The sequence below is a fragment of the Ochotona princeps genome, chromosome 2 (genome assembly GCF_030435755.1).
Source record: "Ochotona princeps isolate mOchPri1 chromosome 2, mOchPri1.hap1, whole genome shotgun sequence".
Taxonomy (NCBI): domain Eukaryota; kingdom Metazoa; phylum Chordata; class Mammalia; order Lagomorpha; family Ochotonidae; genus Ochotona; species Ochotona princeps.
Genome location: NC_080833.1, coordinates 11,865,426 through 11,880,704, shown reverse-complemented (window position 1 = coordinate 11,880,704; position 15,279 = coordinate 11,865,426). Strand labels below are relative to the sequence as shown.

Here is a 15,279-nt window from a genome sequence, read left to right as displayed (position 1 = left end):
TGCATTATACAGGAATTTTTCCACTACTATTAACTCATTCATTGTTTCCCTCTGAGGTCATCTTTCTTGAGCAACTCTATGGATCAGGTTACATGTCAGGGTAGGGCTGCATTGGAGAGCCAGGCATGGCTCTGGGTTAAGGTTCCTGTCCCAGTGCAGACCACGGTTCAGCAGGTGTTGGTAGGAGAGGTGGAAGTTTAGGTGAGTATGCCCAGGGCTGCCACAGGGTGCAATGATGCTGACCTTTGATCCAGACAGGCAGCCAGGGTTCTGGGAGAGCAGAGCTGTGCATGTGAGGTTGAGACCTAAGGGATGAAGCGTAGTCACTACCAGGTGAATTGGCAGGAGAGTGGAGAGAATGAGGGTCAACCACTCAGCAACTGGCCCATGTCCAGGCAGGGTAGCCAGGTGGACAAGAGGATATCCATTTTCCTGATGAGCAAATGCAGCCTTGGAGAGATAAAGTGACTTGCCAAGCTGTGTGGCTGGAGCAGGTGTGTGGATACAAGTCAATATGCGGTCTCAGAAGCCAGCCTGCCCCATTCTCCCTCTGTTGCCCTGAGGGTTGACATGCCATTGTGACTCTGAGAACCACAAGAAGGTGCAGTAAAACAAACAAACAAACAAACAAACAAACAAACATAAAGAGTCCCATCTTTGTTACACAGGTGGAAGCTGGCATCCCCCTGCAAGCCCCATTGTGTCCATGCCCTTTCTGGTGAGGATCCACCATTAGCTCCCTTGGGCTCTTGTATGCTGGAACCAGCACGCATGTGGTCAGAACTGAGGGACAGACCACTGAATTCACTGGCTCAGGTAAAGCTGAGCAATGGACAGTACATGGAACCAGAATTTTTGAGTCCAAACTTTGGGTGACTTGGGACTAAACTCCTTTCCCTTTCTCTTTCTCTCTCTCTCTCTCACCCTCCCCCCCCCCCCGAATACACATGCTGGTCTTATTAGAGCCCAAGCTCTGGCTGATTTGCCAACCAGGACCTCTGGCCTCAGGAATCTGCTGGAATCTAGGGTGATCAATGTGTTCTGGTTTTCTTGGGATTTTCCTGAGTTTGGGCAATGAATATCCTGTATCAACAAGGCCCTTTCCATCCCTGGCAAGTCAGAGCAGCGGGGCCACCTAACTGGGAGAGTGCAAAGATCTAGGACACACGGCATCTCACAGCTGGTTCTCGGTGGTCACGGGACTGTGGGGGATCCATTCCTTTGTAGCTAGCATGTTCCCATGGCTCAGCTGAAGACTAACCCGAGTCCAGGACCTGCCTCCACCAATACCTTTGGCTCTTTGGGTTGGCTTGGTTGTCCCCTGCACCCCCCTCGGATGTCCTGGCTATCTTCAGGACTGGCCTCAGCCTGCAGCGTGGGACCGACTCTGAGCAGCTGTCCATTTCCAATGAGCAGCTCTGTGGGCAGAATAGAGCTGTCCCGCAAAGGGCTGCGGGGAGCCATGCCCCAGGTATTTTTTTTTTAAGAATTTTTTATTTTTGTTTGAAAGGCAGAGTTTCAGAGACAGACACAGACCTTCCACTGTGGTTTACTCCCCAAATGAATGCAATGGCCAGAGCTAGACCGGTCTGAGGTCAAGGGCCAGGAGCTCTGTCAGGTCTCCCATGTGGATGCAGAGGCCCACACACTTGGGCCATCTTCCGCTGCTTTCCCAGGCCATAAACAGGAAGCTGAATTGCAAGTGGAGCAGCTGAGACTTGAACTGGCATCCGTCTGCATGCTGGCACCATAGTTAGCTTAACCTGCTATACCATGGCGTCAGCTCCCAGATGTGGATTCTGGCCCCTTGAATACCTGATAAAGCCAGTGACCTCCATCTCAAAATACTTTTTAGAAGCACATTAGGAATATACTGAAGACAATTTTACTAAAATACAATTATCACAGGATTAAAGAACAAATGTATGATGCAGTAATGTATGTCCTTTATGAATACATTAAATGGTATTCACTGGGGGGGTCTGAAGGGACCTTGATTTCAGAGCTGTAACAGCTTAAATACTACGTTGCAATAGCTGTCATCACTTAGTATGATATGAAAATATCTGATTTATTTCTAAATATAGCTTTGTTTGTTTGAAAGGCAGAGTGACAGAGAGGGAGACAGATGGAAAAAGAGGGCAAGAGAAAGATTTTTAATTCTGTGTCATTCCCCAAACGCCTGCAACAGTGGGGGCTGGGTCAGGCTGAATCGGGGTAGCCAGGAACGCCAGCTATGTGGGTGGCAGGCCCAGGTCTTCGAGCTCTCCTGGATGCATGTTAGCAGCAAGTTGGGGTGCCAGAGGACGCAGGTCCTGAACCCAGGAACATCCAAGGGTTGCAGGTGTTCCAAGTGGAGCAGTACAGCACTGTTTGGAAAAACCGCAATTGTTGACAGTGAGAACATGACAAGGACTTCCACAGGCTGCCTGCGTTCATCCTCAAAGGAGAGGCTCAACACCATTTCAGAAATAAAACTTAAACAGAGATCTAACTTTGATCAATGTCATGTCCAGTCCCATTGGGGGTCCACAGGCCCTTGCCTCAAGACAAGAGGACTGGATTCTTCGAGTTAAAGAAACAAGACCATGGCCAGATTGGGGTGGATTAATCGGAGCAAAATCCAAGACAGGAGAGTTTGGAAGCTGGGTGTTGCGGAAGGTGGTTCCATTCTGGCAGATGGCAAGAGGCTGGGGCTAAGGGAAGGAAAGATGGGGGAGGGGGCTTTGTTCTAGTGCTTGCATCAAGATCACAACAGACTATGTCACATTCCAGTCGCCCAGAGTAAGCCTCTGTTTCCTTGGGACCACCAAGGCTCTGTCCTGGAAGACAGGGTACACAAGACAGCAATCACATTGTAATTCAAACCGTGTGGCTGGAAGAACCTGCACCCTGCCACAGTCTGGTGGTGGCACAGGCCACAGTGGTTCAAAGGTCCTCTCACCTCCCCTTGGAGGTTCCTGGCCATCAAAAGCAGAAGCGGACCAGAGGCCAACGGTGTCAGCTACTGCTCAGAGCCCGGCTGCCTAAGCTCTCAGACACTCTCTGTAATATGGGGGACATACTCGCTGGTGCTGGCCAATCGGTCCAGCAGACACCAGGAGGTGCCTCGCTGGGCCTTGACAGCTCGTGTCAATGAATGAACGGATGCACGCGTGCACCTGTGCAGACCCGCTCCGCTCCTCTACTGCTCCCCGTGGCCGCTCTTGTCACTGCTGCAGGGTCTCGGCCAGGGACAGGGGTGGACCAGCGCGCTGGGCAGTGCCCGGGCCGGTGTCTGGACGGCCGTGGAGCCGTGGGCGACGTGCCGTGCCGGCGGAAGCGCCGCCTGGTTCCGGGAAGGTCGCTCTGGGCCGCCCCAGGCTGGAGGGGGATGGGGCGCTGCTGCACCTGCAGGTGCTCGTGGCCCCCTCCCCACCCCCCAACCCTTCCAGAACACCGTCTCCTGCCTCTGTGGGAATCTGGGTAGAGGAGGGGAGGTCCGGGGGCGAGAGAGGACGCAGAAGCCAAGTCCCTTCTGCAGACCACGTGGAGGAAGGGGCGCCCTGACCAGGGGAGGGGAGAGGCGAGCGGCTGCCTAGGCTGCCCAGGCTCACGGCCCCTTTAAGAGGCCGGCCAGGCTCTGCGGCGGTTCCCGCAGAACCCGGGTGCTGCTCTGCGGTCCGCGGCCCCGGGCGGAGAATCCGAGCCCGGGGGAGCCGCGGGACCCGGCGCAGGGGAGGGCGTGGCCTCGGCGGGGAGCTGGGCGGGGCCGGAGCTGCCGCAGCCAGTCAGCGCGGCGCAGGGCGCGGCCTCGACGGAGAGCTGGGCGGGGCCGGAGCTGCCGCAGCCTGTCAGAGCAGCGCAGGGCGCGGCACCGCCCTCGGGGGCGGGGCTCTGGCCCTGGGGGGCGGGGCCCCAGGCACCGGCATCGCCGCAGCGGAAGGATGGTGGGCGGGGCCTGGCCGGGGGCGGGGCGTGGGACTGCAGTGGGCGGGGCCGCCGCAGAGGGGGCCGTGCCGGCCGAGGGTGTCCTGCGCGCGGCTGCCGCGGCCGGGCCACAGCGTCCCTGACAGCCCCCGGCGCGCCGGCTCCCGCGACCCTCGCCGTGCTCGCGCAGCCCGCTCGGCCTCCACCGCGACCCGGAGCCGCCGGCCCCCCTCTCCCTCTCCGGGGCGCCCACATCCGCCGCGAAGGCCGCATCTGGCGCGCATCTGGGGCCGCGCTGGAGCCCGCGCCCGCCCTGGCCCGGCCGCGCCGGGAGCCCTGCCCGGAGCTGGAGCCGCACCTGGAGCCGCGGGCCCGGGGCCCTGAGCCGCGCAGCCGGCGCATGGTGAACTCGCTGCTCTTCGGGGAGATGGCCTTGGCCTTCGGCTGCCCGCCGGGTGGCGGCGGCGCTGGTGGCGGTGGCGGCGGCTGCCCCGGCGCGGGCGGCGGCGGCGGTGGAGCCGGGCCCGGGCCGTCTCCGGTGACGGCGGCGCTGCGGGACGACCTGGGCTCCAACATCCACCTCCTCAAGGGTCTCAACGTGCGCTTCCGCTGCTTTCTGGCCAAGGTGCACGAGCTGGAGCGGCGAAACCGGCTGCTGGAGAAGCAGCTGGAGCAGCAGCAGAGCGAGCGCGAGCGGCGGCTGCGCTACAAGACCTTCTCCCGGGAGCAGGCCGTGCAGACCGGGCCCGAGCTGCTGCGGCCGCCGGCGCCGGGGATCGGCGGCGCGGCGCCCGGCGCCAACGCCAACACCGCGGCCCTGGTGCTCGCCGGAGGCGGCTCGCATCCGCAGCACTACGGCCGCCTGCCCGGGACCATCTGGAGCTACACGCAGGTACGGCGCACGGGCGGCGGCGGCGTGGAGACGGTGCAGGGCCCCGGTGTGTCGTGGGTGCACCCTGACGGCGTAGGCGTACAGATCGATACCATCACGCCCGAGATCCGCGCGCTCTACAACGTGCTGGCCAAGGTGAAACGCGAGCGCGACGAGTACAAGCGGAGGTGAGTGCTGCCCGCGCCGGTGAGCCCCGGGAGCGGCCTCCGTGGAATGCGCGTGCGGGAAAGGGGCCCCGCGGCAGCTGCTGCCGGCAGGTGGGCCGGGTGGGCACTGGGACGGCTGTGCGCGACCCTGAGCCGGACGCGTCATTCCCTTGATGGCGTAGCGGTAACGCAGGGCCGGTGACAAACCCAGCCCCATCTTGTAGGAGGAAGGAATTGAGGTCCGTGCAAGGGGCCCCCAGAGACTTGCCTAAGGTGACTGGGTTCAGGCGACTTGGTGAAGCCAGGATCTGGCTAAAGCCTTGTAATAACACCTCTCTTCAGCCCCTCTTCTCCCCACTCTCTCCGTCTCATGGTTTCCTGAGCCCCCCACCGCACCCCTGTAGGCATGGGAGGATGGACATTGAGTGGGCACGGACCACCATCTGGGGCTAGAGCTGAGGGGCAGATTGCCTGCAGGACTGGCTGGCATGTTCCCTGTGCAGCCCAGATTCCTCTGCCTGGAGACTGACATTGCTTCTTGCCTGTGGCCTGGCTGGGAGTTGGGGGAGGGGGGCTTCTGATAAGAGGACGGGTCTGTCTGCTGCATCTTGGCCCTGAGTGTGGTAGGGACCCTCTGGCCCCAGCGGTGGCCCTCTGGTTCCAGGCACGGCGCATCCTAAGTTTGGAGCTGTTGGCTCGGAACCGAGAGCCTCGCCATCTGCCCAGGGATCATGGGTCTCCTTGCTCGTTCTTTCACGGGGCAGGCTGGATAGGGTTCCAGTGTGGGCTCCGTCACTTGCTGATAGAGTTGTGGAGCCCCTGGGCAGTCTGTTTGCCCATCCTAGAAATGGGGGTGATCAAATCCACTCATCATTGCTAGAGTGGGAGAGTAGGATTGTACTGAGTTATCTCCTTAAAGAGCTTATCTCCCAAATGGAATCCCACTGGGGATGGACAATTCTACGTGGAGATTTGGAAAGAAGCCAAGGCATGGCACGGTGGTGTTTGGGGCAGGGATCGAGTGATTCGCTGATGTCACTTTGTCAGGGAGCAGGGATTCTGGAGACTGGCCGTCTAGTGGGTGACAAGCTTACCTCTGCTGGTGCACCTGCCCCTGTGGAGGCTTGAGTGGCCCAGAGCCTTGCCATAGGGAGGCCACCTCACCTCTCTACTGTTGGCCAGCCTCACTGGGATGGGTGAGAGGAACGGCACTTGCTTTGGGTGATGAAACTCCAGAGGGCTGGGCCGGGCCCTCCTCCCAGCCACTGTGGACCGTGTCGTCATGCTGCAGGCTTGTGCTGTGTTTATTTTATTGTGTGTGTGCTTGCTGGACCTGGCTACTGAGGACATGGAAAAACTGTGCCCAGTCTTCACAGGAGACAGGTTGGCCTTGTGCAACGATCTGCTAGTGCCATCCCCAGGGTGTAAGGTTGATGTCAGCCAGTGCTGCTGAGGTGGGCGGGGGCAGGTGTGTTCCTGCCCGCCCTTCTGGGGTGCACACACACACACACACACACACACACACCTTTCCCTCCTCCGTTCGCTTTGTTCTGTGTGTGTGTGTGTGTGTGTGTGTGTGTATGTGCGCGCACATTGAAGAGGCCCATCTTTTCCAAAGTTGATTCAGACAGGGCACATATTGAATGTTTCGAAGTCCAGTGTACTCTCCCTGGACATCAGTTTCCCCATCCGCGAAAGGGAGCTCCTCGAAGTCCTAGGTTTCCTTGGAGATGCTACTGGGCCCCCTGGAATATTTAATCAAAGTTATCATTTAAAGATACTTTAAGATGTCAGCGGTCCTTAAAACTACTCGTGCTCTCTCTCACTTTTGAGTCCTTTGTGTGAGCTCACTGGGCCCACTGCCCCACTGCCCCACTGCCGGGGTGGTAGCTGGCCTCCGGTATAAGCCCCTCTCCTGCCTCCTTGGGGTGTCTGAAGCCAAACGGCTCCCAGCTGTAGCATAGACCAGGATCATCATCATTATCATCATCATCATCATCTTCTTCTTCTTCTTCCTTTTAATTTATTTATTTTTATTGCAAAGTCAGATTTACAAAGAGGAGAGTCGGGGAAAGATCTTCCATCCGCTGCTTCACTCCCCTAATGGCCACAATGGCCAGAACTGAACCAATCCAAAGCCAGGAGCCAGGAGTTTCTTCCTGGTCTCCCATGCAGGTGCAGGATTCCAAGGCTTTTGGGCCACCCTCTTTTGTTTTCCCAAGACACAAGCAGGGAGCTGGATGGGAAGTGGAGCAGCCGGTCCCATAGGGCACCCCAGTGCATGCAAGGCGAGGACTTTAGCCACTGGGCTACCATGCCAGGCCCGGGTCAGGATCTTACCGCCCTGTAGCCAAATCTGAAGATACAGCTAACCAGGATGTGGTACTGTCATCAGGAATTCCAGTTCTAAATGTTGTTGGGTCAAAGGGCCCCGTCAGTCTGACTCCCTGGATTCAGAACAGGTGAATGGGATGCGTGGAGCCCACGCTATACATTTATAGAAACCGCAGTCATTTTTCATGTGTTTGTAAGCTTGAGTTTCTTATGAGAACGCTTTGTGGGGAGAAGAGTGGATAGAGAACTTTCAAAAGTGTTCAGAAACTGCTGGTCAAGGTGTTGTGGCAGGTTAAGTGTCGGGGACCTGCGTCCTATAGCTGAATGCCTGGTTGGAGTTATGGCTACTCCACTTTTGACTCAGCTTCCTGTTACGATTCCTGGGTGGTAGCAGCTGGTGGCTACCTGAGTCCCTCCACATCGGAGGGAGACCTTGTTGGAGTTCTTGGCTGCTGGCTTCAGTCTGGTCCAAGCCCGGCTTGTGTGACTGTCTGGGGAGTAAGCAAGTAGATAGAAGACATCTCTCTTTCTCGTTATGTCTCTTTCTCTCTTCATTACCCTGCCTCTCAAATAAATAAATTAATTAAACCTTAAAACAGCACTCAACTGTTTGTGTGCTCTTAGAGGATCTTCCCAGCCCGACAAGGTGTGGGTCTGAGTCTGAGCTCCCAGCCCACTTCTGACCTCCCCTGTAAGAGAAGCCAGGACCTAAATGATGAGGCTAAGGATGCCTGGGCTCGTGGCCCCTGGACCCTAGTAGGATACCTAGCGTGGAACCCTGGGCAGCGGGCAATGGAGGGCGCCTGGCCAGGGAAGAAAGCTTGCTGAGTCTGCCCCAGTCTAACTGGGCCATCTCCTGGCCTCAGAGATCCCCTGCTGGCATCTCCCAGGGAGGGGGCAACCTGGGCTCTTCAGGCTGGACACTTTTCTACTTGTATAATTTTTATCTCTGTACTATTTAATTCATGGAGGTATAGCTTCCATATCATGAAAAGCCCCTGTCTTGGTGTATTGGTGATTTTTAGTCAGTTCAGAATCATGCAACCATCACCACCATCCAGTTTTAGACACATGCCTCCCTCTCTCCTCCCCTCCCCCAACAGGTGCAGAAGACATTCCACACTCGTTTGCAAACAGTCCTCTCCCACCGCAGCCCAGGTCTGGTCTCTATCTCAGCAGGTGTGCCTTCCCTGGACACTTCCGGTCGGGGGTTCCTACGACACGTATCCTAGGTGTCTGGCTGCTTTCACTTTGATGATGTTTTTGAGTTGGTGTGGTGGCGTGTGTTGGTAGGATGTCCCTTTTTCGCGTTGGGAAGTATCCCGTCGTGTGCTTAGACCACGTGTCATTTATCCATTCACCTACATGGCCTCTCTATAGTTTAAATGAGGGCGGCACCAGGGTTGCCCATCTACTATGGCCTCCTGTGCCGACAGCGGCCCAGACTCTGCTCTGGAAGCTGAGCCAATGCAGAGCTCGTGGCTGTGTGTGCTGCGGCCCCAGCCTGCTCGTCACAGCTTTTCTTTCACCCTCTGTCGAGCCCACTCTTTACCACGTGGCAAATGTGGTCACCAAAACCAAATCGAAGGCAAGGTTGTCGAGCGTTGATCTGGAAACCAAAATAAACATGTGGGTGGCACTGTCACCACCCAGTGCCACCGAAGCATCTTGTTCTGAGAGTGCAAGCTGGTGGTTGGGCGGTGGGGGGCTCTTCCAGGGGAGATTCCTGCTGAATCCCTCTGAACTTTAAACAGAGTTCTCAGACCCAGTAGGTCTGGCTCTGCCACGAGGTGCTGTGTGGCCTCTGGCCATCCACTGCCTCTCTGGGCCTCAGTCCTGTATCTTTACCTGAGGGAGTTTCTTGGGGAATTCCTCCCAGCGCCTCGCTCTGCCCCTCAGGTCTGAGTCTCCAAAGCACTTGGGTCCCAGCCCATCTCCCTGCCTCCGTTCTGTTCGTCTCTTGCTTCTGCCTGGGACCACAGAGGTCCAGGGTCCGGACTGGGCAGGGCTGCCCTGCCTTCCTCAGGCACACCTGTTTCAGTAGTTTCCTGTCTTAGCATTGGCCCTGAAGGAAGCAGGGATGTGTTGAGGTTGTCCAACATGAGGTCGCTGTAGCTTGGTGGCTGGGGGGAAGTGACCATGGGCTGGTAGAGGAAGTTACCCAGTGCTGGCAGTGCTGGCAGTGCTGGTGGCTGCCCCGGGGCAGGGTGACGTCTTTAGGGCGTGGTGCTCTGGGTGCAGTGGAGTCCACAGCTCTCTGAGTCTCCTCGGGCCCAGGGTGCTGTGCAGCTGCTGGCGCCCCTTGTTCATCACCTGGCACCAGCACTGATAGCAAGGTCCTCACCCACCCCTCTTTTAAGGATTGATTTATTTGAAAGGCAGAGTGGCAGAGAGCTTCCTTGTGCTGTTCGCTCCCCAGATGGCCCCAGCAGCCAGAGCTGCTCCAGGACAGAGCCGGGAACTCCATCTCCATACAGTCTCTTCTGTGGGTACAGGGAACTTGGGTCATCTTCTGTTACCTTCCCAGGCACGTTAGCAAGGAGCTGAATCTGAAGCAGAGCAGCCAGGACTCAAATCAACACTCCAATAGGGGATGCAATATTGCAAGCAGTGGCTTCACCCACTGCGCCACTATGGCGGCCCCCAGAAGGTCCTTTGAGAGTCTGGAGGGACCACCATGATCAACTAACCTAGTGGTTTCCTAAGTGAGTTTGCAGTCTTGGAGCCCAAGGCAGGCTGCCTGGGGGCCATTCCGGGACAGCAGGAGGCTGAGCACCTGGGATTTGTCCCATGCCAATCCCGGCCCAGGCCCACCCCCCCACACACACCCACCCCGCGCCCCCGCCCCCCCCGCCCCCCCCCACTCAGCCCAGCTGTTGCAGGCAGCTCCATTTCTGCCTGACCCCCAGGTTGAGAATCTGGAGTGGGGTGAGGAGGAAGAATGGACTTGCTGATTCGGCATCGTGCCTTCATGTCACAGCTGAGGAAACTGAGGCCCAGAGGGGCTGACCCCAAAGCTGAGCCAGGCCGACCATCCCTGCTGTTCAGAGCCCTGCTCGCTGCCCCAGCATCGGCCTGCAGTCAATGCTGGGCAAAGTTCTCAGCACCTCTTTGTGTCTGTTTTAAGCGTTTTTTAAAAAGCCACTTCTGGGATGGGAGGGACTTTTGTCACAGCTGTTTCCTACCGGGAGCTAAAGGGGGCTGGGCTGGCACCCGAAATGGAGGTCTTTGAAAAGGGATGGTTGCGGGGGGTGGGGGTGAGGGTGCTGGGGTGGCAGCTTGAGTGCGCCCTGCCTTTTCCGGTCACACCCAATGGGGGCCTGGGGCAGATGGGCGCTGGCCGGGAAAACTGCCCAAGGTCTTTGTTCTCTGCCGCGGATGGGGTCTCTTTGTTTCTGATTTTCCGGAGAGGCAGTCTGGGGTAGTGGGGGAAAGAGTTCAAGTCCCGATTCTGTCTGTCCTGGGTGGCTGGGGGCAGGGTACTTAGTCTCTCTCGGTTGCCCTAGCCACCTCCTCCTCCTTAGTAAGGGAAAGACAGTTAACGTAGCGTCAGGAGTAGGTGTGGTACCTGGGCTGGCAGATGCCCTGCCTCCCATCCCTGACCAAATCTGATCCCTTAATTTGCAAGGATTTCCTGGTCCAGCCCTGGACTGCCTGACAAATCCATTTCAGGACACGTCCTGACTCCCTCTGTCCCATGGAAGGCGCCGGAGATGGCTCTGGGGGCGGAGGGGAAAAGCGCGGCCTCTTTGTTTGGCATCTGAGAAGCGAGTTTGAATCGCCTAGAACGGGTGATTTGTGCCTGCGGAAGTCTCCTGCCCCCCAGTTCTTTGGCCAGCTGCCTTCAGAAGAAGCCCACGGCCCCTCTCGGGGAGGGCCGGGGTTCCCTGGAGAACCAGAGCAGCGGCCCTGGGGCCCGGGCTGACGTCTCGGCGGAGATGTGCTGGGGGTGTGTGGGGGGTCGTGGGGGCGTTCTCAGGGCCTCAAGCTGGAGGGAGGGGCGTGAAGTTCCATGGAAGAAAAGGAAACCCAGAGACAGCTGACGCCTGCCTGGGAAATTCCTTCACGGAGGAATGCGAGGCGGGGCTTTTGCCGGATGCATGGCCGTGTGAGTACACACACATGGTGCACACACACACACACACTTGTACACACACACAGCACCCACATGCCTACTTATGCACACTCAGATCCACACCCAGCTCCCTCTCCAGGCTCACAGGCTGCAGCCCCACGTGTCAATATTTGAAGGACACAGGCCGAGACTTGAACACTGCCTTTGCTGCGACAAGGTGCATGGACCACTGGGAGAACTGGTGTGTCCATGGTGCTAGAGGCCATGGCCTGTGCACTCATGGCCCTGGCTTTGGATGGCATTAGGGAGAGAGGAGTCTGGCTGCGGATGCTTTTGTGTCCCACCTCATGGATGGCAGGGACTTGGGAAAGGAGAGAGTACTGCCCTACCAGCCCTTCATCTTTGCGGTTGGGGGTATGTAGCTCCTCCGCGAATGCCCATTGCCGCCTTACCCCAGCCCTCATCCCCTGTATCAGAATTGCTCTGGAATGACTGTGAGCTTTGGGGGAGGGGAGCTTGGTTCCAGGGCTGGCCTCATCTGGTGTCTGCAGAGCCCAGCCAGGGCCAGTGTGCAGGGAGTAGGGGACTCTGCCTGGCCGGCCACTCAGGGTCCCGGGCTATAAGGCAGATGTCACAGGTGACACACCACACCCAGCCACCTGGGGCTCCCTCTGTGTGTGTGGAGGGAAGGGTCTGAATTGGCGTCAGGAGACCTAGGCTCAAGACTCAATGGCTGCCGACAGATGCCCAGGCCCCCTGCAAGAGCGAAGAGCTGAGTGAGCCTGGGCTGCCTGCTTTGCCCCCTCTGAGTCTTGGTTTCCTAACCTGCAAAATGGGAGTGTGGGATGAGTAAATGGGCTGATGCAGATGCGGCACAAATGCAAACTTCTGGGAAAGCTGCCTGGGAAGGCTGTGGAGCCTGGGGTGAGTGGGGGAGCAAGGAGGTGAACTGGGAGGGGTGGGCGTGGTCCCTGACCTTGGCTTGTGATGCCTTCTGGGCGCAGTCAATGTGAGGGGTCTTAGGGCATTCCTGGGCAGGGGGCACCTGGCTTCTGGGGTGGACCATGATTGCTCAGTCCCTTGCTTAGCACAGAGAACGTGGTGGTCACCCAGCATCAACCTGGCAAATGCATCTGGTCCCCTCGAGGGGCTGCGCCCAGGGCTGCAAGAGCCTGGCAGAGTCCCTGTCCTAGCCCAGGCAGAGCTTTCACTTCCCAAGGGAAGCTTGGGAGTGGTCTTGCCTTTGTTGTACGAAGATTGCTCTCTCTGTGACTTTAGCCCAAGGGGTTGGGTTCTGTGTCTGCCCTTTTATCTTACACCTCAGTTTAGTGTTCTGTGAAATGGGCATCATGTCGCCTGTGAGTTCTGCTTCCCAAGTCGATGTAAAAAATCAGCTGGGACTGCGCAGTCAAGGGTCAGCATTTGGTGACGATGCTGCCTGAAGCACACACATCACCCGTCAGCATGTCCAAGTTCAGGGCTGGACTCTGCCCCTGATTCCAGCTTCCTGCTAGTATGGACCCCGGCAGGCAGCAGTGAGGCCTGAAGCAGTTCGTCCCCAGCTGAAGTTCCCAGCTCAGGTTCAGCTATTGTGACATTTAAGAGCCACTGGATGACAGACTTACTTATCGGACTCTACTTTTTAAATAAAGAAAAAAAATTTTTTAGATGTGATCTGAAGACGTGGGGGAAAAGAATTAGGAAGAAGTCAGTGTGATGGATCAGCAGCCATTTATTAAGCAGGCCTGGCTGCTGGCTTGAAATGAGTGATCATTGCTTGAGAACCCCAGAAAGTAGGACTCAATTATGCTCATTTGATGAAAGAGAGGTTCTGAGAGGTGAATAAATCCAGCCCAGCTCTCACAGTGAGTCCCACCAGGGTCTCCAGCCCACCTTCAGTGCCCTTCCCAGGAGTGGCCTTGTCCCCTGACACCCCGGGTGAGGAGGCCAGCCTGGGGTCTGTCACAATATTGGCGCAGCAGGTGGCAGAACAGGAGGTGGCGACTGCACTGCCAGAGACTTCCTGCTGTCACTTGGTGGTGATTACTTCTTGAGAAGCTAATGAATCCTGCCTCCACAGGCAGATGAGGCTCCGTGAACAGATGAGGCCGCCTGCCGGGGCAGCTCTGCCCGGGCTGGTGAGCCCTTAGAGATGCTCCCAAGTGGGGGCCAGGCACTGGGTGGGAGGCCCATGGAGGGAGGCCAGTGGGACCAGCAGGGGAAGGCGTGAGGAGCCAGGGCTGCAGATGGTTAGCTGCCCAGGGCATTTCCAGTGACCTCGAGGAACCCTGCGGCTTTTGCCTGGTAACAGCAGCAGAAGGCATGGGGCACGCTGGGGACAGGAGGGATGCTGGCTCCACCCTGTGCTGGGATGCCCCTACTTTTGCTTTCTATCAGCACTGTGAGCTGTGCTAGGCGCCGGGGAACTCCTGTGTGGGGAACAGGAGTGACTGGGTGTGCACAGGTTCTGTTGCTGCTCCCTGAGTCAGGCCCCCTTGCCACTGCTCCCCACCCCGCCAAGGGAAGCAGACGGAGTGCCCCCTGCCCCCGGATGCCCAGGGTTTGGACACACCCTGTCCCATGACAGGTGCCTGCTGGAACAATGTTGTACACAGGAAACATGTAGTAGCTGATTAATAAACATAATAATACAGACTACATTCTGAGCAGCCTACAAACCTTGAATGCCTACAGTCCCACAGTAAGTGTGCAAGTCCTGAGCCTATGGTGGAAGTCCTGAAATTCAGCTCCCTGAGGGACAAGGGCCACGTCTCAGCTCCAAAGGGGCAAGTCCACCTGAGACCCGAGGCCCAGAAAGGAGCGTGCCCATGGCAAGTATCTTTCCTGCTTCGAGCCTCAGTGTTCACTTCTGTGAAATGGAACTGCTTACTCTGACCTCGTAAGGTGCTTACTCTGACCTCGTAAGGCTATTTAGAAGATGGATTGAGATCTGTGGAGACACTTTGTGAACTGCTGAGGACACTGCCCAAGGCGTGGGTGCGTGGCAGGACAGCCTCACAGAGGAAGCCCTGACCATCCCCACACTCAGGCTACCCGGAGCCCCATGGAGTGCCTTGGCCTCCCCGCCCCACCCGTGGCGAGGCCAGCCTGAGTGCAGCGATGGTCAAAGGTCTGCTGGCTAACTCAGCTTGGAGCAGAGCATTTGTGTAGCACTCAGAAACTGGGTGTGCCTGCTGCTTATCAGACCTGAGGTCTTGGGACAGGCCCCTCGCTTCTGAGCCTCAGTTTCCCTGTCTAGAAAATGGGCCAGATCCACCTGGATTGTGCAAAAACGCATAGGAGACACCTGCAGCTGCTTTGTGTTAGGCAGTGAGGCTGGGGTTTCTGGGAGCAGGTGGGGTGGGTGACGTGGGCTGGCCGTGGGGTGGGGAGGGTGGCCATGGACTGGCCCTGGGCACTTGCTCAGTGCTCTTTCTGGCCCATGTGCCCTGACCGCAGCATGCACAGCTTCACACAACACCCCCTCTGCTGCTGTGCCGAGGGAGGCCCCTGCAGATGAGCCCCTGCCCTCCTCCCTCTATCGGCTGTTTTTATTGCTCGGGTTATTTAAGATGGTTCTTGGCTCACTGCCCTGCTTTGCTGGCTTGGGGGCAGGAAAGAGCTACTGGTCCAAGTGGACCTTGTAAGAGTCGCCAGCAGACGGGCAGGGGTGGGGTACACCCATTCTGCACCAGCCCCTTTGGTCATGGGCAGAAGGCCATCTTGAAGGGTGGGTAGTGGAGTAGCCTGGTGGGGGAGTGGCATGGGCCCCCAGGAACACCATGCATGTCCTAAACCCAGGGATTCTGGAAGACACCTGATCCTATTTTGGGCCAGACAAGGAGGACTTCCTGGAGAAGACGTTACCTTTGTTGTGTTTTGAAGGTCCAATGAGCGTGTGGGCTGGTGCTCCCTACATGGAG

At 57.6% G+C, this 15,279-nt stretch overlaps 1 protein-coding gene across 1 annotated transcript in view; it reads left to right on the top strand.

The window, feature by feature from the left end:
- The first annotated feature begins 4,019 nt into the window (after positions 1 to 4,019).
- Positions 4,020 to 15,279, top strand: part of IFFO2 (intermediate filament family orphan 2) — a 41,369-nt gene continuing 30,109 nt past the window's right edge. The window contains exon 1 of the mRNA XM_004592424.2: positions 4,020 to 4,968. Coding sequence (XP_004592481.2) covers positions 4,310 to 4,968 — 659 coding nt within the window. The 5' untranslated portion in view covers positions 4,020 to 4,309. The remainder of the gene's footprint in view (positions 4,969 to 15,279) is intronic.